General features: G+C 47.5%; 2 protein-coding genes across 4 annotated transcripts in view; both read right to left on the minus strand.

Annotated features, from left to right (window-relative positions):
- Nucleotides 1-22,154, minus strand: part of LOC129022801 (immunoglobulin lambda-1 light chain-like) — a 310,065-nt gene that overhangs the window by 221,741 nt on the left and 66,170 nt on the right. Inside the window, exons 1-2 of one of the 2 annotated variants that reach the window (XM_054469051.2) lie at nucleotides 14,594-14,699; nucleotides 14,141-14,439 (exon numbers count right to left, since the gene is read on the minus strand). The exons of the other annotated variant lie outside the window; for it this stretch is intronic. Of the exons in view, the coding sequence (XP_054325026.2) occupies nucleotides 14,141-14,439; nucleotides 14,594-14,639 (345 nt within the window). The 5' untranslated portion in view covers nucleotides 14,640-14,699. Of the gene's footprint in view, nucleotides 1-14,140; nucleotides 14,440-14,593; nucleotides 14,700-22,154 lie in introns of those variants that run through there. 2 annotated transcript variants of the gene reach the window in all.
- Nucleotides 1-22,154, minus strand: part of LOC129022799 (immunoglobulin lambda-1 light chain-like) — a 264,622-nt gene that overhangs the window by 208,559 nt on the left and 33,909 nt on the right. The window lies entirely within an intron of this gene.

Genomic DNA, 22,154 nt, shown 5'->3' on the forward strand with positions numbered 1-22,154 from the left:
GGAGGGAGAGGCAGAGAGGGGTCCAGGCCGTGGTAAGACACCCAGAGCTCTGCGTCCTGAGCCCAAAGCACAGGTGGGCTCCCCAGGCCTCGCTTATTTCCTCTCAGGCCTAGTGGGGCAGTGCATGTTTGGTGTTTATGCAAATTTAATTCTCCTGGACTCCTCTTGGTGCGATGTCACTCAACCCAGATCTGGGGGACACAATTCAGCCAAGAACACTCTACCCTGCAGACCCCAAAACTCATGTATTTTTCACTTGTAAAACACATTCACCCCATCCCAATGACCCAAATCCTGAACTAATTCAGCACCACTCTAAGACCAAACTCTCATTTGCATATCATCCAACTCAAGTGTGGGTGATTCTCCAGGGTGATTCATCCTGAGGATTTAAAGAATAACAGCTTTGGGGGTTTCATCTCCTCTCTCCTGTTGTCATCTGGGTGTTCAGGAATGTCAAATTTCCCACTTTATTTACTAAGATTTGAAGAGAAGAGCAAGTAAGCACCAGCAACATCTGTGAGGTGTATGTGGGGAAATCACATCTGTCTACTCTTGAACTAATTTACCTCAGTTAAATACCCATTAATTGAATTTATTAATCAGTAGCCATAGGATATCTTTGCCAGTGTTTAGAAAAAGCAGAACTGATACAGAAAACAGAAAAAGTATCACAAGTTAAATTGTTCTAAGAGGAGAGTATGTCCTTATTAAGAAAGGTAATTCACAGATAGAAATAGTCTAAAGAAAATTCATCTCATATGCATATTAAAATACTATTTCCAATGTTAATGTTAAGCATCCACATTTTGATGTGCAAATAGAGATTCTCTAGTGGTTATACAAAGTGCATTATTTTTTCTATTTGATATTGACATTTTGTTTAGGTTCCCTTGTGGGGTGAGGGTGATCTTGACTGTGGGGAAGAAGGATGTTCCATGGGAGGTTTCTTTACACACACACACACACACATGCATATAAAATGATAATTTGCAGCAGAAACATATTTCTACCAAAAAGGTCCTGTTCTTTTCCTGGCAATTTGGCTTGGGGTCTTTATAGTTTTAACATCTCAAGCTCTCTTCCTTATCCCATTGTTAAATTCTGTTCTAGAATTGTCATGGATTATAAAAACATTAATACATTTAAAACTTAAACTATTTGTTTATTTGTCATTCTCAGAACCTCCATGTTCTCTTCTGTTTTTGGCTTCAGTCAAATGCTGATATTAGGAACCTTCTCTCTGAGCCTGCCCTGGATATTCCAGCTTTGGTATGAGCTTTCTGGCCCACTTGCCCGTCCCTCTCCCTCAGACTTTCCCTTAGGAGGACTCTATTCCTGATAAATTAAAGCTCTCCCAAAACTCAGAACAAGCAATGCAGATAAATGTTATGTGATTGTGACACGGGGCTGTCTTACACCCACGATACAATCAAATAGATGATGTGAGCATGTTCTTATCCAATGAAAGACCTCAGCCGAATACAGGAGGTGAAATACAGTGACCCTCACAGAGAGATTCCCACCTAGATCATGTGCTGGTGGAATTTTCAACCCTCAGATAACCCTACAAACCAGGGACTTTTCAACCGCATCCTGTGGCCATCCCTGGCCTGACACCTGTTTTTGTATGGCCCAGAGCTGACAGTGGCTTTTATCATTTTAAATGGTTACATTGTAAATGATGCTATACATACCTATGGAATACCCCCAAAGTTGATTCTTGAGCCACAAAGACTAAAATACTTCCTTTTAAAATTTATTTTTATGTTCTTTAATTTAATAGAGATGAGAGTTCACTGTGTGGCCCAGACTAATCTCAACTCCTGGGAGCAAGCAATTCACCCATCTTACTCTTCCAAAGTGCTTGGGATTACAGGCGTGAGCCCCGGTGCCTGGCCACAAAGACTAAAATTCTTCTTATCTGGATATTTAAGAAAAAGTTTCCCAAATCCTAAAAAAAGAAAAAGTACTGAACTATTTCTGAAAAGGCCTAAACTTAAGCAGAACAGGAGACTCAAAAATAAAACCATAACAGGTAACATTTTTCACTCTGAGAGGTTGGCAAAAATTTCCACTTTCAACAATGTACTCTGAACAAGTACTTCCGGCCGGCATTGTAAATTGGTAGAACCCCTCTGGAAGGGAATCTGACAACAATGGGTGAAAATTACACACACACATCTTTCTGACCCGCAATTTCACTTTTAGAAACGAATCCTGTGGTCATATTCACACAGGAACTCAAAGGAGGCTGCATAGGGATGTTCGCTGCACTGCTATTTAAGATCAAAGTTGTGGCGATAACCATTAGAATGTAGTTGCCAAAATTCTACCCACAGTGTGGGAGATGGTGATGCATTTAGGGTGAAGACATCTCTGAAAAAAACAGTGACTGCACCAATCAGGCAGCTCCTTGTCACTGTCCCTGCATTTGAAGAGCTGGGAAGAGTTGCACATTCAGGGACCACAGCACACAAGCATCAGGAAGCTGTCCCTGTCCTGGATGAGAAACCACAGAGCGGGTTTCCTTTTGGAATTCACGGTGGAAAGGGAAGGAGCTGAGAGAGAAGAATTCTCAAGGCCGTGCTGCAGGAAGCCCCTTGCACTGGGTGAGGAAGCATCTTCAGAACAAAAAGGGAGCCTGAGAGCCCAGGGCAGGTTTTGGTCTCAGTTCCCCACCAACTTAGACCACTGTGGAGAGTGTTGCCGCTTCTATATGAGCTGCAGTAATAATCAGCCTCGTCTTCAGCCTGGAGCCCAGAGATGGTCAGGGAGGCCGTGTTGCCAGACTTGGAGCCAGAGAAGCGATCAGGGACCCCTGAGGGCCGCTTACTGACCTCATAAATCATGAGTTTGGGGGCTGTGCCTGGGTGCTGTTGGTACCAGGAGACATCATTATAACCACCAATGTCACTGCTGGTTCCAGTGCAGGAGATGGTGATCGACTGTCCAGGAGACCCAGACACGGAGGGAGGCTGAGTCAGGGCAGACTGAGCCCAGGACCCTGGAAAGAGGGAGAAACACATGCCAGTGAGTCAGTGTTGGGCCCAGGTGAGCCTGAGGAGCAAGAGACCGAGGATCAGCCCAGAGGTCTCTGAAGCCCCTTCCCTGGAGGCGTCACCTGTGTCCTGAGTGAGGAGGGTGAGGAGGAGCAGAGACCAGGCCATGGTGGAGACCTCCCGAGAGCGCTGCCTCCTGAGACCCCAGCACTGGGCCTGCCCCCAGCCCTGTCTTATCCCCTCTGCCACAGAGGAGGGTGGGGCCTGCATGCAAATCTCCACCTTGAGCTCCTCTCTTTACCCCACCCTCACCTGGGCCTGGGCTCAGAGGCTTCTGCTTCCCTGGACAGTGGAGCTCAGCTGAGATTAAGTCCTTGTTTATCTATTCTGATGGCAGGATCTTAATTTTTTTGTACCTGATTTGCTCAGGAGAAAGATCTGCTGAAGCCCCTCACCTGAGTGATCTCCTGGCCCTCAGTGTCTCTGCCGTGTGGTGCCTGTGTCTCTGTGGCCCTCCAGGCCTGGACACACCCTGCAGTGCCCTCTGCTTGGCACCCACCTCCAGGCTGTCCCTACAGTCAGGAAATGGGGCAGCCTGCCCCGTGGAAACCTCTGCTGGGTGGCGTTGGTCTCTGGTCTCCCCAGCTGCAGCCTCATCCCATCCCCACCCCCATGCTTTGTGCTGAAGCATCTGCACAATCGAATCCCTAGAGCACATCAGTCACCCCAGGCAGTGCACCCACATCCACACGGGGCACATGTGGGAGGGACCCTGTGGAGGGAACAAGGAGCGCTGACTAGGGCCGCAGTCCTGAGACCGAGTCCACTGCTCCCAATCCTGCCCTTCCCACTCATGAGCAGGCGACTTGTCCTTCCCAGCCTCTAGTTCTCAGTCTGAGAAATGGGGACCACAGAGTCCACTCTGCACACGGGTGATCCATGCGGATATGACCCAGCAGTACAAAGGGAAAGTTTATTAACAGGCATTTCTGTGTGCATCAGAGTCATATTTATTGTGAGTGTTTGATTTATTGAAAGATTTATTTCCATTTTACTGTGATTTATGTGTCAGGTCACAGAGATGTGTGTTTCATGCTTTCTTGCTTTCCCCTATCGGAGCACACCCTCAGGATAACCTAAAGCTGACTTCTTTCAACCCTGAGACACTGAAGACACACAGACATTCGATAAATACAATTTTGGTTTTTTCCCCAAAATAATTTTAATATCTTTTCCTCCTTCCCCATTGCCTATGACACATTTTTTTGATGATTCATATTAAAATAAATATTAATGGATTTAAGTTCCTTTTAAATATAATAACATACATTATCCTATCTTCCCACCTAGATTCGTCTCTGAAACCATGACAAGTGCATAGAGCAGCTATTTGGGCACCAGGAAAGGAAATGGTATGCAGCAGTTTGGGATGGCCCCAGCAGATGAAATACAACAGAGTTGGTGTGAGACTCCTGGATTTCCTCAGTGTGTCCTGGCTGGGATCCAGACAGCCTCAGGCCTGGAGGGGCACAAACCTGAAAACAAAAAGAAGTCCAGAAAGTCCTCTTGTTCAGGATTGAAGATGGGAAAAGAAGCTTGTTTGGCTCAAAGTGAAGGCTCAGTCCCCTGCACAAGCAGGTGGTTCACACCTCTGTTCTCATCTTTCTTATACCAGTGCCTCTCCCTGGGTTCACACTGATGTCCTATGGATGGAGACGGGGCTTCCTGCACCAGGTCACTCCACAGCCCCTGTAACCTGAAGGGGTGCAGACCAGCAATGTTCATTCACAATATGATCTGAGCCTCATGGGAATCTGAAAGTCTAGTCATCACATTAAAAATACAAAGGGAAGAAGTAAATGAGTTAAATAATTTACTTTATTTACCTAGCATATCAAAAATATGTAATCTAAGTACAATTATTTGAGACATCTTATATATACTTTGCATGGCTGCTGTTATTTTTTGAAGAATATTTATGTGGAGATTGTGTGGCTGATGGAGATGTGAATGGGTTTCCTGTTGACAAGGGTGGGCTGTGGTGGCTTTTTAAGTGTCAACTTTGATAGGCTGAAGGAGGGGTGGAAAGAATGATTTTTTGCACAGGATGTGGAGGGTGGAGGTGGGCAGTGTCCATCCTGCAGCTCACCCTGTGGGTGCATTTGTGGTCCCTGCATGGGGTGAGGCTGCTCCTCCTGCCCCAGGTTTCCCTGCAGGGAGATCTGACTCCAACTCTCCCTCAGAACCCAGAGCACCTGGCATGCCAGGGCCCTTTTCATTCCATACAAATGCAAGAAACACTTGGATCTCATTGGGCATTTGCAGACTCACAATGATCATTAGGAATAAACTCGTGCTTTCCGGTGTACTGTGGCCTCCTGAGGTTCCTGATGGCTCATGTTGGGGATGGCTGGTTATGTTATTTTGGGATGCCTGGAAGCAGACTCTGAGATGGAGCTTTGCTTTCACAGCAGGTGTGAAACTAAGTGAGGGAGGCAACACCGGGCACAAGGACACCCTGACCCACAGTGAGTCTTCTACTATCCCAATAAGGAGCTGTGAAGCTGGGAGGATTTTGTTTCTTCTATATTGAAAGGGAGTCTTGAGAGCTTCACCTCAGGCAGTTATGAAACCAAACCTTGCTGAGAAGGGGCATAAACCTGGAGGAGACAGTTTTCTCTGCTGACAGCCCTTCTCAGTGAGGGCACAGCTCTGAGCTGCCAGAGCTACCAGCAGTGCTGGGTAGGCGAGCTCAGAAGAGGGAATATGGGTGGATCCCACAGTGTCCACTCCACTGGTTTTCCTGAAGAGAATGGCAGGATGCCACAGGAGCCTAAGCTGGGCAGTTCTGGAAACTGACTCAGGATATTCAAGTCAATGACTGGCCTTCATCCCCTATGGAAATCCAGAGCCCAACTCAGGATGTCGACCTTGGCCTGACCTTCCGACCAGGCCCCGTTTCCCCAAATCACAACTGAGTCCCCCAAACCTCAATATATCCTGGTCACCTCAGCCCTAACTTCACTCTTGATGCCCCCTCTGCAGAGCCTGCCTGGATGGCCTGTGGAAAGGGCAGCCTGGGGGGTCTCAGATCCAGGTTAACTGGGCAACGCACACTCATGGCTTTGTCCACTGTCTTCCTGGGCTGGAGGACAAGAGTGACACCAATGGAAGAGGGTTTTGTGTTTTGCTCCTTCATCTCCCTGTGTCACTGTGGGATGAGGAGTGCTAATGTCCCACATCTTACAGTAATAGCTTCTTCCCCACCCTGGGTCCTGTTGATGGTCAGGGTGGCCATGTTCCCCAAGTTGGAGCCAGAGAATCTCTCAGAGATCCGTGAAGGCAGCCTGATATCCCCATAGATGACCCACACAGGGGCCTGGCTGGCTTCTGCTGGTACCATTGAGCACTTTTACTGCCAATATTGCTTTCCCCGCAGGTGATCCTGGTCATCTGTCCTGGGGCTACTGACACTGAGGGTGACTGTGTCAGCTCATGGGAGGTGACTGAGCCTGCAAGGAAAGAAAAGGAGAGAGAAAATCTTGAAACTGAGGGGCTCAACCCAAGGATATCTTGCTACTTGCCAGGACTGGAGTGAGCCCCAAGAATAAAGGTGCCCTCAGGGCACCCATGAGCACAGGAGCACACAGTGGGGGCATTTCAGCTCCCCCAGCCCCTCCCCCTGCAGCAGGGTCATGAGCATCCTGCCTACCACAGGCAGGGCCCTGCTGAGCTCAGACTGACGGCCAGGCTGAACCTAGAGGCCTAGGGCTGGGCAGGTGGGTGAGACCCTGGGGGCAGCACCTGTACAGTGCGTCAGGAGACCAAGGAAAAGAGGCGTCAGGCCATGGCTTAAGTGCCTCCAGTGCTGCTTCTCAAGTCCCAGGCTGGGCAGTCTCCTCCCAGGTCTCTCAACCCCTTGTTGGAGAGAATGGCCCGTGATACCAATCAGCAGAGTCAGGGACTGCAGCTGGAGGAGCTTTGTGGTTTCCAGAAGGGCTCAGCCCCAAGGGACCCAAAGAGGTTAGGGGTGGCCTTGTCCTCCCACCCTTTGCCCACAGGATCTCTTTTATGAATCGATTCCATATTCTCTGCAGACATCTCCACATCGCACTGTGCTCAGCCTCACTCCTGGGCTTACTTGGTCACAGCAGAGCTCAGAGGTGACTTTGTCTGTATTTCGTAGGGAGAATATGAAGTCCTTCCTATGGGATGGGTTTTGACCTAGTCTGGGAGGTGACCATAGAGACATGCTGGTAACTGTGGAATTATCTGGGGTCCCCAGTCCCCTCCTCCATTCTATCTTGGCTCAGGAGGGAGGTATTTCATTTTGGTCTAGGCCTCCAAATGTGTCCTAATCATAAATATTTTATGTTAGAGAGGAGATTTCTGTTGCAGGTCTAAATCTATTTTTAGATGGTACTTTCCAGAATCCAATGCAGGTTCCCTCCTCATCTCCACTGTATAGGTGATAACGCACACCTTGGACAGGTGTGGGTCCCACCACAGCCCACAGCCTCTGAGTGATAGAGGTCAGTTAAATTCCTTATTTGCCAAGTGTGCAGAGTGTTGGAAGATCCATGAGATGCTATAAGTTTCTGCCTTGGCTGTGAGCTTCTAGGTTGCTCATAGCTGCTGTGCCTCAGTATCTCCAGGATGCTGTCAGGACCAGGGACAGATGAGGAGGTGAAGGAAATGTTTGCTCCATGAGAGAATGAGAGGGGGCTGCAAACTCCAAGACCCCCAGAAGTGAATGTTTATTATAAATATGATGTCTCCAGTTGCTGGGGAAAATGTATCAATGAATAAGAACTTAAGTCAACTAAAGGTTAATGAGCAACTATTTTGTGACTCACCAGGAAATCAAGAGCTGTGATTTGGCAGCTTCCCCAGGAAAGAATTGGGAAAGACCAGGGACAGTGGATGTGGAGGAGCAGCTAGGAAGTCAGAAGCCACTATGTCTGCAGGACAGGGGCTCCCAGATCAAATGGGAGTAGGGGATACCTGTGACCTCAGAGAGGACACTGCACATGAGGGGGATGCAGTTTTAGCACAACTGGGTGTGGAGGAGGGGGCGTTGTGAGAAGTCAAGTGCCTGGATCTGTGTCAGACAAAGAGTCAGCATGCAAAAGAGCTGAAGACAAAATGTGATTCTAGAATTTTTACATCAGTGTCAAGGACAATACTCTAGGACAATAAAGACCCTTTCCCTCTAAGTCTGAGGTGGTGGTCACTGGCTCTTGCTGCATGTCAGCATCTCCCTATCACCCAGGCCTGCCTCATCCCCAGGTGGCTTTGCCAGTTGATTCTCTGCTTCCCCCTGGTGGCTGCTCCACACTGTGGGCTGAGAGCTCAGGGACTTCCGGGGTCTAGGTGTGGATTCAGAACCTGCTGCTCAGGTCCTTGATGCCCTGATCCGTGGGCTGCTGGTTCCAGGGGAGGAATTCCTCTTCTCTGTGTGGCCCCTGCCTGACTCAAGACCAGGTACAAGGGGCTCAGCTTACCCAAGAAAATACAAATATATATATATATATATATATATATATATATATATATATATATATAGAAACAGTGAAACAAACCCCCATCATATTGGAGAAGAGTAACTTGTAAACCTGTAACAGGCATTGTGAGGGGAAGAGCTGGCTCGACCCCCTACAGTGAAGAGTCTGCTCTGTGTGGGGATTGGAGAGGACAGCGGAAAGCTGAGGGATCTGGGACCCAGACCAGTCCATGTCTGATGTGATATCACCTTGTAAATGAAGAGTTGGAGGCAGATGTGTGGTGCAGTCGGGTGTAAGGTGGAGAATTTCCTGTTTATGCTCAGGCGATCTGTGAGGGGCTGGGCACACACACCCCCTCATGGTCCACAGGATGCAGTTGCTGATGCTGGGACTGGTTAGATACAGGTGGGCTCAGATAGGCCCTTCACCTGTCCCTGTTTGCCTGGGGCTGAAGTCACTAGGGGTGGTGGCTAACCTGCCTCAGCCGTCCTCCCAGTGCTCACCTTGCAGCCATAGGGAAATTAAGCTTCTGTCTCTTCCATTGATCCTGGGTCATGCTCAATGCACCCAGCACAAACAGATTGACTGTTTTCTGGAATGTTCTCTGGGAGCTCCCCATTTAACTCAGCCATGCAGAGCAGATGATGCGGCACCCCTTTCGGGGGCCACCCGGTTGTTCCCAGGCTCTTAATCCAGAGGAAGACAAAGCCCTTGGCATAGCTGGATGTCTCCTGTGCTGGTGGGTAGGTGTTTGCAGAGAACAGGTTTCCTTGAATGTCACCGTGCTTCCCAGCATATTAACATGTGACAGCAATGCATCAGTAACATTTTTTGGCTCGTCAATCTGGATAGAGAAGCAGCTGTTTGCCAGGTTATTACACAAAAACCTTTGGGCAACATTTGCTGTGCCTTCCACGTGCTGACTCATCACATGGGGCAGCGTGGTCTTTCCCATGCTTCTTCCTGCTCCGGGTGCAGGCCTTGTTCCTTCCACACCAGGGCATCACCAGGTCCTCACCGACCCTGTTTTGTTTCTGTTCTGGGCAAGCCTTCTGCTACTAATTAACCTGCTTCCTCAGTCTGTTCCCTCAAAGTCATTTTGTGAAGTTGAGTTTCTACCTCAGTTTACTGTGAGTCAATGGCTGTTAAAAGTCATCCTCTCCTTCACCTGTGTAATGGCCGTGATTGGTAGTGAAGGGCTTCTTACAGAGCACCTGCTGAATGCTAGTGGCTGGGTGCTGGAGATTCAGTACTGGAAATTCCATCTGCAGAATAAACAGTTCTCTCAACTTCTAAATCCATCAATAGGTACTGCCCACACACACATTGGTGGGTAGGGCCATAATCAGCTGCTATCTTCCCTCTATCAACTCAGTGCCCAAAAGTCATAACACCCTTCCCCTTGACAGTGAAAACATCAAATGGACCCATCACTTGAGCAAGGTCCTACTGCACACAATGAACCTGGTCCAACTGTGCACCAGAAACTTGAGCTTTCCTTGTGGAACTTTTGTTGGGTTCCAAGGAATACTGTTTGAAAAATGTTGGATCAGAGAGAAATAGCATCCAATTGTCTGCATGAAAACTTAAGGGTCCTGGCTGGTAAGGAAACTAAACAACCATAAGAGACATTCGTGTACAACTGGGAAACATGACCACAGTCTGCATAGAAGAGAGCTGTTAGTATCCTCACTTGTGATAACGAGAAAGACAGAGACCCCAGTATGGCCTTGTCCACAGTTGTCCCATCCAGAAAGACTATATATATATGTGCTGATGGCAATAATCTGTAAACTTTAGTGTGTACACATGATTTCATGATTAAACCAGTTGTACTTTTTTAAGGTGGCATAGACCCAAAGAGTGAGCAGCAGCGAGATTTTTTATGAAGAGTGAAATAACAAAGCTTCTACAATCTGGAAGGGGACCCGAGTGGGTCACCCTAAACCAGTTGTACTTTTAAAGAAGGAAATAAAAAGACTGAGACATCCCAGTGAGAAAAGAAAGCCCAATAAACGTGGCCCTAGAGACTGGAATCAGACATCTCTCCTGGAAAAGGGCACCACCCTCACCCAGCAGGACCCTCCCTTTACACCTGCAGCCCTGGGACATGCAGCAGAGGGGCAGGTCCTGGGCCTGGCATCAAGGGTTTATTAGTGAGCTCCTCAGAAAGCAGCGCAGAGCCCAAAGATAAACTCCAAACTATCAGGGCGCTGGGGGCACATCCAGTCAGGTCTGACCTACCTGGGGAAGGTGATGGGACTTTGGGGGCCATGGGAGGTCAGTGTGCCCCAAACACAGTCCCCAGGTGGGACCAAAGGTAGTGTCTGTGCTTCCTCTTCAGTTTCTGTGAAATATCAGTACAGAAAGGGCCCTGGGGCCAAAAGGGGCTGGGTCTCCAGTCCTCGTCAGGCCTCAGGCAACCTATTAGAATGTGGGGGTCAACTCATCTGGAAACAGAGGAGACACAGCCCCTGGGGCTTCCACTGAGCTGGTTTTACCCAAGGAAAGGAGAAATTCCACAGGACCGTGCCCTCTGCGACAGCTCTTCCCTCCCCTGCGTGACGTATGATTACATCTGGGGCCATGTGCTGTTGCGTGGATTCCTAAACTGTTTATGTACACCACAAACCTGACAACAGTCCCGGCAGCTCTGACCACCTTCACCCTGTCCACATCTCACTGGACACATGCAGGTCCTGAGAGGATGGAGAAGCTGCTCAGAATCACTAGCCCTGCAGGGGCCAGGTTAAGACCAGACAGGACACCTGACCCTGAGGCCTGACCTACAGCTGCTCAGAGGGCAGGTGAGAATGAGAGCCAGGCCGAGGTGGGACAGTTCTGTGGCCTGTCCCTATCTCTCTGTGTTACTGTGAGTTCCTGCCAGCTACTCCCACTGTTACTATCTGCAGCACAGTAATAGCCTCGTCGTGGGCCTGGGCCCCGCTAATGGTCAGGGTGGCCATGTTCCTTGATTTGGAGCCTAAGAATTGGGCAGAGGTCCCTGAGGGTCACTTGCTGTTATACTAGATTACAAGCACCGAGGCCTGGCCTGGCATCTGCTGGTTCCTAAGTGTATGTTTATCCTGAGGTTACCTAAGTGTATGTTTATCCTGAGGTTATCTCCAGAGCATGTGATCATGGTTGTCAGTCTCAGGGCCACCAACACTGAGAGCAGCTGTCTCTGCATGTAGGAGGCACAGGCTGAGAGGAGAGGAGAGGAGAGCAGAGGAGAGAAGAAGAGACGAGAGAGGGCTTGAGGATGAAAGGCCCATTTATAGAAGGTCCCAACCCAGAGCTGAAGTCAGGGTTTGGGAGGCCAATTACAGTGTCATATATTGAGTGGTTTAATGGAGGGTCTTTCACCCTTTGTAAAATGTCTTTTAAAATATTTTCACATTACTGCCTTATAAATTTTTCACAATTGAAATAATTAATGTTTCCTCTCTCAGTATAAAAAGACATTTTTCTCAGTGTTGCTGAAACCTTAATGGGTAGCAAGATGTGGTTGAAGGGATCCCAGGGTAGGTGGGGACCAGGGATTGGCATTTTATGGCCAATGACACTGTGGTTTGGTTGCCATAATGCATAGCTGAGCCAACGAGGAATCAGAATAATCAGACAAGATCATGGGTGTGGTCTAGGTGGTCCTAGTGTCCCAGACCGGAAGCACGTGAGCAGCCCCCGACCTACTTATTTTGTTTTGAATGAGCAGAAAGCACCATTTGAGAAAGACTGTGAGGGCTCCTGAGCCTTGGCGGAGGCTCTGTGTGATTGTGGCCACAGAGCTCACCATGTGACTCAAGTTGCTGATACGCTGGATTTGGTCTGAACCACAGTCCCGAGTGGCCTTTTCAGGCAGCTCTGCAATCACATGGCAGGGATGTATTTGTGACTTGAAGGATTAGCTTACAAGGGCCAAGTAAGTTGCGTGAAGAGTTGGCCAAATAGACATGACCCGAGCCCTCCACCATGCCTTCCTCTCACCCTATAGCCTTGGCCTCCAGAGTGGCTCCCTGAGATCAGCTGCCTACTAGGAGGCACTTAGGCTGGGGTTACAGAGTTTTCTGCAGGATATGCAGCCACCACTGGTGTGGACAGTGCTAGTACTCCACCTGGCCTCTGAGAATCCCTGAACAGCAGTGGTGGAAGAACATTCTCCTTAAAGCAGAATTTTAAGCAGTGAAATTGGTTCACGTCACCTGCAAAGAGATGGGCAGAGGTTCCTAATTCATGGGCTATGACTTAGGGTCCTGGAATATGGTCAAGGATGTTCAGGGACTTGGGAGAGATGCAACAGGAATACTAATCACAAATATGTCAGGGGGAGAGATGTGTGAGTAGACCTCCTCTGGCTGGCAAAAAGCACGAGAATTTTTTTCCATATATAAATATTCACCAAGTCTGATGTGAAAATGAAGTGATTTTGCTAATCAGGTGAGTAGGGTGACCTGTTTTATGGACACCGGGCAGCCTCCCTCAACCACTCCTGTCATTGTCCAACAGACTCCAAAAAAAAGTGCCCATGGTGGCAGGGATAGAGGCTGATAATGGGCTCATCAATGTGAATTTCCACTAACTGGAGCTGGCCTGGCTGAAGCCACTGCTGAGTGACCATCTGTCAACAGCAGAGACCAACACAGGCATCCCTACAGGATGACCTTCTCCGTGGAAAACAGCCAGGGGCCTGCTTGATATTAATTTCATTAGAGCTCTTCCATCATGGGAGAGACAGCTCTTTTTCCTTACTAGCATTGGCATTTACTCTACAGAGGATTTGCTTTCATTGACTGCAGTGCTTCTGCCAAAACTGTTATCTCTGGATTACAGAATGACGCACCCATCATGATGGTATTCCACAGGAGGTTCTGACCAAGGAACTCATTTCACCACAAATAAAGGGCTATGGGCCTTTTCTCCTGGCATTCAAGATTCTTACTATTGTCCCCAACATTCTGAGACATGTGGCTTATATGAATGGTTTAATGACTGCTTGGAGACTCCATTACTGCACCAGGCAAGTGGCAAGTGTGTGTAGGATTGGGCAATGTCTTCCAGGATGGGGCATGTGCTGTGCATCAGTGCCCAATAGATGGTGCTGTTTCTCCCACAGTCAGGATCCATGAGTCCAGAATCAAGGGGTAAATCGTAGTGGCTCCACTCAAAAATGTCTTTAGTGATCCATCAGCAAAAATTTGACATTCTCTCCTCCTGACCTCAGGCTCTGTGGGTCTAGAGGTCTTAGGCGCACTGGAGGAATGCTTTCCCAGAGGACACAACAATGACTGCATTGAACTGAGACCTGAGAGTTCCCCACGTCCCTCTGGACATGCCTGCATGGATGTCTCCCTGTGTCTGTCTTTCCAGTCAGATCCTCCATCAACAACTCAAACCCCAGGCAAAGAAACACAGGACAGCCTGGACTGCCAGGCACAAATCAACTCCAGAATGACTCTTTTGCAGCACCTGCCTGGAGGTCTGGAGGGAAGGGCAGCCTGGGGGTTCAGATTTGGGTGAATTTGGCCAAGCCTGCTCATGGCTTTGTCCACAGTCCTCCTGGGGCAGGAGGAAGAGGATGAAATAGAGGGGGAGGGGTTTATGTCTCACTTCCCTGTCTGCTTGTGTCACTGTGGGATAAGTACCACTGCTGTCTGCTGATTGACAGTAATAGTCAGCCTCGTCTTCTGCCTGGACTCCACTGATGGTCAATGTGACCGTTGTCCCTGAGCTGGAGCCAGAGAATCGCTCAGGGATCCCTGAGGGCCTCTCGCTGTCTTTATATATCACCAGCACAGGGGACTGGCCTGGCTTCTGCTGGTACCAATAAGCATACTTTTTCGGCAATTCTTCTCCAGAGCAGGTGATCCTGGCCGTCTGTCCTAGGGACACTGACACCGAGGGTGGCTGTGTCAGTTCATAGGAGGCCTCAGAGCCTGCAAGGAAGAACAAGAGAGGGGGCTTGAAGGCAAAGGACCCATTTCCAGGAGTCCCACCCAGAGGCTGTGTCTGGGCTTTGCTCAGGATTCAGGGCAGGCTCAACTTGGGATCTGTGGGGACTGAGCCTGGGGCAGGGCCTGGGGTCAGCACCTGTGCAGAGAGTGAGGAGGGGGAGCAGGAGAGGGATCCAGGCCATGGTGAGATGCCCAGAGCTGTGCCTCCTGGACCCACAGAACAGCTGGCCTCCCCAGGCCTCTCTTATTCCCTCTCAGGGTTTTGGGGGCAGTCAGTTTTAAGTGTTTATGCAAATTTACATCCTCTGTGACTCTTCCTGGAGAGATGTCACTCAAACCAGCTGTGAGGGTGGCACAGGCAACAGGAGGAAGAAGCAGGGTCTCTTGTTAGAAAATCAGCTGCAGCCTTCAAGCCCTGTGATCACAGTCACCTTCCTGGAAATTGACCTCATGACCACTGTCCCAAACCTCGCTGACCTGGGGTCTGTCCCGGGCCAGGCTCAGCAGAGCTGTGGACCTTCCAGGAGGTTGGCCATGGGGCTGAGCTGGGCCCTGCTGAGAGTTCATTGATGACACCTGACTCAGCAGCAGGTGGCCCAGGGACCCATCATCTTCCTCCTCCTGGTTCCTCAGACTCAGTCCCCTCTTGTTCATTTCATCTAAATGCTGTGCTGTATCATTAGGACACTTGCTAATTATTCAGTAGGAATATTTGGGTCATTTAAGCAACCACACACCCCTGTGGAGTCAACAGGGCATCTGGTCTCATTTCAGCCATGGTGCTGCTCCTGCTACATCACCCCTCATTGCCACAAGAGATTAGCAATCAGCACCGTCAACTTGTCTGTTATTTATTCATGTTTTTCTCATCAATATTTTATGTAAACTTGCAAAAAGCAGCAGAAAACCACACTGGACTGAGAATCTAACTTTAGGACCATGGTCTCTGTAAGGGTCCCAGGGTCATGGTCTGTGCACAGCATGTGAGCTCCAGAGGGTGGGTGGTCCCTGGTTACTCCAGCCAGGTCCCTGCTCAGTGTCCTGTCACTGAGCATGGACAGCACCATGGTCAGAGCTGTGGCCTGAGGCAGGTGAGAAGCCCTGTCCCTCTGAAGAGTGTCTCCTGAAGGAGGCTGGGGATGCCCCATGCAGGGACCAGGGCCCCCAAATGCTTCACCCCACCCACCTGAGACTCCCCTGAGCACAGGAGCTGCCCCCTGAGTCAGAGTCCACCTGGAGCTGGAAGGAAAGGCAGAGGGAGGAGGGGTCGGGTGTATCTGGAAGTGCCCAGGACAGAGGGCTCAGCCCCCCAGGACACTGCTGGACCAGGAGGCACGATGCCCTGAGAGTGGCAGGGGGCTCAGGTCGCCATCCTGGGTGAAGAACCCGGGCCCTGGGAGCCCTGTCACCTCACACTGTGCCCCTCCTAGAGCACCTCGACCTTGGGACGCCTCCCAGGGAATCCCCTTCCTGAGGAAGCTGCCCAAGCTGACACCGGGGCACAGCCTCCTCCAGCTGCATTTCCCAGGTGAGGCCTTCGCTGTGCCAGGCTTCTGTCAGTGTCCTGGGGTGACACCGTGTGAGTCTGACCCTCAGAGCGTGGTCACTGAAGCCCTAGGGGATAGGATGAACTGTCTTCACTTTCGGTCTGAAGACAGATTCTTGGACACCTGTTGAACCCCAGGCTGGCCTTCTCTTTGCCCCAGCTGGGCAGCCCCAGCCTCTCTCCTGAAAGCTCCTGGCTGCAGCTCTGCTGCCCCCAGCTGGTGGAGGAGGCTCAGCCCATCACCGCATGTTTCTGGTACTGCAGCTTAGTTGTGCGCTAACATCACCATCGTCGGCACCATTAATTTCTTGTTTGTCTTTATTTCGTTCCACACCTCTCAGAGTTTGTGCCGAGAGGATTTCCACACTACCCTAGTCTGTCTTCCTGATTAAACTGGAACTCTCCTGCTTATCTCAGCTGGGGACTGCTGTTCCCACCATACAGAAAGCAAGCTCTTTTTGAGTCCCTCTCTTGGAATCCCTGCAGAGGAAAGACAAGAAGTTTTGTCTGAAGCCCATTGAAGCCCATTAAATGACATCCCCTCATCAAGCTTTAGTTCACATGACTTTCATTGTTTTTCTATCTTTTAATTTTGAATGAAGAAAAGAGCTTCTTCAGTTCAGTATAAGCCTCCACACTTCACAGCAGGTAACACTGAGGCCAAAACAGACTAAGTGGCTCAGGAGAACAGAGAGCAGTGGGGGCAAGTCCAGGAGCTGACCCAGGTGTCCTGAGTTCTGAACCGGGGCCCTTTGGGGCAGAGCTTAACGAGGGTGGGGAGGGAGGGGCATGAGGGCCAGGCAGGCAGCAGGGCTGTGTCCCATGGACACACTGCCATCCCCCATCATGGCCTGGCCATGCTGAGAAGCCCACTTCAGCCTGCAGAAGGTGGGGGCTGTACCCCAGGCTAGAGCTGGAGGATCTGTGGGGATTGTGGGCTGCTTTGAATGCAGGGCCTGGCCTGGCTCCTGCTGGTTCTCTCCGCACTGTTGCCTGCTCCAGTCTCTCCTGAGCAGGTGGGGGACAGGTGTCTCATGGCCAACTCTACTCGGGGTAGCTGAGTCTAAGAGACCACAGAGCGTGCAGGGCAAGGAGACTTTAGGGCTCATTCTCAGGGTCCCATCTCCTGAAGCATCATTTGGGCTGGCTCAGGATCAGAACTAGGCTTAGGGTCCTGTGGGGACTTAGCCTGGGGCAGCATCTGTGCAAAGAGTGAGGAGAGGTAGCACGTGAGGGGCCCAGGCCATGGAGAGACATCCCAAAGTTTTGTCTCTGAAACCCATAGCTGAGCCTGGTTTCCTCAGACATTCCACATACTCTTAAAAGTCCCCATGAAAATGCTCCGTCCATCGCGCTGGACTGCAGAGAACTCGGCGGGCTTTGGTATGGGCTTCATGGGTTTGGTTCATGTGGAATTATTTTCTTCTCATATCTCACATGGAAGTGATTGTCACTGCTTATTTGAACAATCTTGATGGAAAGACAGGAATTCCAACAACCCTGGTGTCAGGACACAAGTCAGGAATCTCAGGAGGGTTTTGGTCTTACTTATTCATCACTTGGGATGTGGGGGACAGCAATAGTGATCAATGTTACTGCTGGGATCCCAGGGAGTCTCAAAGAAGCTCACTGGCCAGACTTGGAGCCTGAGAATCAATCTTATGTCTCTTAGTTTTAATTTTTGATCCCACACCTCAGCTGTATGGGTCTCTACTCTGTTTCTGGTGGAACCAGGAGACACAATTGTTACCCCCAATGTTGCTGCTGATTCAGCAAAACAGATGATGACCGATTGCCACGTGTCCATGAAGTGGAGGGAGATTGAGTCAGAGCAGTCAGGACCCCAGTCCTGAGGGGAGGGACAAACGTGGAGATGAGCAAGTGTGTGGCCAAACCTCAGGGTGCTATGGCTTTGATCTTTGCCCCCTCCAAATCTTATGCTGAAATTGGATCCCCAGTGTTGGAGGTGGGAACTAATGGGAGCTTTTAGGGTGATGGGAGTGGATCTCTCATGATTAGATTAATGCCCTCACTTGGGGTGAGTGAATTCCCGCTGTTTCCGAAAGAACTGGTTATTAAAAAGAGCCTGGCATCTTCCTCTTCTCTCTTGCTTCCTCTCCCCCATTGACCTCTGCCCACACTGGCTCCCCTTCACCTTTCACCATGACTGGAAGCAGCCTGAGGTCTTCAACAAGAGCAGATGCCATATCTTGAACTCTGCGGCCATTGGAATTGTGAGCCAAATAAACCTTTTATTTTCTCTATAAATTACCCAGCCTTGGGTACTTCTTTGTTGTAACAGAAAAGGATCTAAGACACAAGGGGAGGAGTGAGAAGTGACCTGTGCTTCTAGAATGTGCCCTCCTTGTGTGAGTCTCACCTGTGGCTTGAGTGAGCTGGGTGAATAAGAGCTAAGCCACTCAAAGTGTGGTCCTTGGAGGACCAGCAGCATCAGCCTCGCCTGGGAGTTGTGGACACAGAGAATTTGGGGCCACATCCAGAACTGCATCTGCATCTTACCCAGACTCCTCAGGGGACTTGTGTGTCCACTGAAATTTAAGAATCTCTGGTCTAAGCCAAGATGGAAAATCTCACTTCCTCTACTTTTGACAACAATCCCTTTTACCCCCAAGTCCTTCTGAGGCCGCCTGGGTCTGGAGCTTAACATCCCTGGACTCATCAAACTGAGCTTGATTCACATGCTTGACTCTGTCATGATGTGCAAAGAATAATTTAAGAACGGCTATTTTTACAATTCACATTGGTGGTGTGTTGGGGAGGAGACAATATTTTAATGAGATATCCAGAGAGAAATACATGGTTCATGCCATTTTTCTTGTTCTCACTCAGCTCCAGTGAGTCTGGACTTTCCTTATTTCTCAGACATATTATGTTCTTTTCTGTGTTCCAACCTCCATGTGTTTTTCTCTTTGAAAGATTTCCTGTGTATATCCTTATTCTTCACCCAATACCCGCCTAGATGCTATCCTTTCAGATCCCCGTACTCATCACTTGTCAAGGAAGTTGTCTCTGATCACCAGAACATTTGGAAACGCAGAATTGTAAGCTTTTCGCATTTAACAGTAAGTATTCATGTAGTTTGGTATGGGCTAGTGAGATTCTCTGCATATAATAACATTTTCTACAGTATTGGCACCACAAGTCTTATCTTTTATGATGCTCTAGCAAGACTAGAAAAACAACAAATGGTATTGTTTCCTTACATGAAAACATTTGATGTGACTGTTGAGATGACCATGTGGTTTTGTCTTCTATTTTCGCTACATCGTCATGAGCATTTGTTATTTTTTTGTCTTCTTAATGATAGCCATCCTAGCTGGGATGAGATGATATCTCACGGAGGTTTCGATTTGCATACCCTGATGATTAGGGATATTGGGCATTTTTTCATTTACCAGTTGGCCATTTGTATGTCTTTGACTGTGAAAAGTCTATTCATATCATTTGTACACTTTTAAATGCTATTATTTGTTTTCTATGCTAATGAGTTATTTCAGCTCCTTGTCTTATTTTCTTATACTGGATCTTAGGTCCTTTTGAGTTGAATAGTTTGCAAATATTTTCTCTCATTCTAGAAGTTGTCTTCACTCTGTTGATTGTTTCCTTTGCTTTTCAGAAGATTTTTTGTTTAATGAAGTCCTGTATGTCTAGTTTTTGTTGTTGCCTGTGTTTTTGAAGTTTTAACTATGAAATTTTTGTCTAGACCAATGTTCTGAAGAACTTTCCCTATGTCCTCTATGTTCCCTCCTAGCTGTTTTACAGTTTTGGGTCTTATACCTGGGGTTATTAATAGATTTTGAGTTGATTGTTGTACTTGGAGAGAGACAAGGATCTAGTTTCATTCTTCTGCATATGGGTATCCACTTTCTCAGCACCGTTTATTGAAAAGTGCGCCCTTTTCTCAACATATGTTCTTGGAATTTATGCTGAAAATCAGTTGGATATAAATACATGAATTTATTTTGGCATGTTCTATACCATTTTTTTAGTTTCAGTGTCTGATTTTATGCCAATACCATTGATCCTGTTTTGGTTACCATAATTTGTAGTATATTTTGATTCAGATAATGTGATATATTCAGCTTGGGGTTTTTTGTTTGGTATTGCTTTGGCTATTCAGGGGCTTTTGTGGTTCCATACCAATTACAGAATTTTTTTTTCTACTTCTGTGAATGTCATTGGTATTTTGATAGGGATTTGATAAGAGACAATATTTTAATGAGATATCCAGAGAGATATTCATGGTCTGTAGATGGGTTTGGGTAGTAAGTTTTTTCTTTTAATATTTTATAAATATAGCTCCACTGCCTCCTGCTTGCATGACTTCTAATAAGAAATCTGCTCTTATTTGGGAATGCTTAATTGGTAAAAAAAAAAAATAGAAAGAATGAGTAAGACCTAGTATTTGATAGTGCATCAGAGTTACGTCAACACTATTTGATAGCATGTCAATAACAACTTAACTGTACAATTTAAAATACCTAAAATAGTGTAATTGAGTAGTTTGTAACACAAAGGATAAATGCTTGAGGGGATGGATACCCAATTCTCCATGATGTCACTATTTCACATGGCATGCCTGTATCAAAATATCTCATGTATTCCATGAATACATATATCTACTACGTACCCACAGATGTTGAAGAAAATTTTACAAAGAAAAAGTAATCTGTTCTTCTTCTTATTTTGTTTGCCTGTACATACCATGTCTTTACTCTCTGGCTACTTTTAAATGTATGCCTTTATCACAGTTTTTTTTTTAGCAATTTCATTATGATGAGTGTTGGTGTTGTATTATTTGCATATGTGTGTGTGTATGTGTGTGTGTGTGTGTAACTTGTTAAGATTTTTGGAGTAGTAGGTTTCTAGCTTTCACCAAATTTGGGAAATTGTGGCCATGATTCCTTTAAATGGCTTTTCTACCTTTCCTCTCCCCCCACCAATGTTATCTCCTTTCATGCCTTTAATTATACCAAGTAAGTCAGCTTGAAGATGTCCTGAAACTCACTGATGCTCTCTTTACTTTTTTTGTGCTTCATCTTGAATAGCTTCCATTGCCATATCTTCAAGTTCACTCATCTATTCTTTCACAGCACCTAACCTGCAATCAGTCTCATTCAGTGTGTTTTTTCAATGCAGATATTTAGGGGCCATTTCTAAAAGTTAAACTTGGGTTTTCACTTATGCCTTCCATTTCTTCACTTAACACCTTCAATCAATCCTCTATCCCCATGAGCAAGGAGGAGAGTTATAAGAATTGCTCCAAAATTTTTGCATATAAAGTCTATCATGTGTGCAATTTTATTGCCACTTTGGATTGATTCATTTTTCTCTGTGTTAGAGTATATATTTTCTTTTTTCCTTGCAGGAAATGTTGATTGAATGACAATCATTGTGAATTTTTCTTTGTTGAGTTTATAATTCTTTTGCATTTTCTTCTCTATTTTTGTCTTTTATTTTTGGATTCAGTAAAGTTACTTGGAAACTGTCTTAACTTTTCTCAGTTTGCTTCTACACTTTCTTGGTTGAGAGCAGAGTAGCCGTATGTCTAGGGTGACATTTTCCCCAATACTGAGCCAAAGCTCTTCTGACGAGTCCACCTGATGCCCTGTAACTCAGGCCTTTCCTCTGTGACTGGAGTGTATGTGAGTGTGTGTGTGTGAGTGTGCGTGTGTGTTTTATGTGGAGCGTTCCCTCAAGTGTCTTTCTCTTTTAGAGGGAGTTTCTTTACACACAAGTGCTCATCAGTGCATTAATATTTGCAGACTTCAGAGTTCTCTCCTTGTGCAACTCTCTAACTCTCTCCTCTTCAATACTCTTCCCTCTAGACTGTTTTTTGTTTGTTTGTTTTTTTAATTTTTGAGTTCCCTGCAATCCTACTCTGAGAGGGAAGATTCCATGCAGTAGGGTGTCAGGATATATTCTCAGGAAAGAAGTGTGGGGCACATGACTGGGAATGTTTTACAACTAAGTGCTCAGCTAGAAGGCACTTCAATGTGATATTCAGGGTCTTAAATTAAAGCATGACTTTCAGATTAAGGCATCAGGGAGTCATTGCCCCTGAAACATGTTCTGAAATGGGCAATTCTTTAAGCAAAGCTATTGTCTGCTCTGCATGGCATTTTTTGGT

The sequence above is a fragment of the Pongo pygmaeus genome, chromosome 23 (assembly GCF_028885625.2).
Source record: "Pongo pygmaeus isolate AG05252 chromosome 23, NHGRI_mPonPyg2-v2.0_pri, whole genome shotgun sequence".
NCBI classification, from domain to species: Eukaryota; Metazoa; Chordata; class Mammalia; order Primates; family Hominidae; genus Pongo; species Pongo pygmaeus.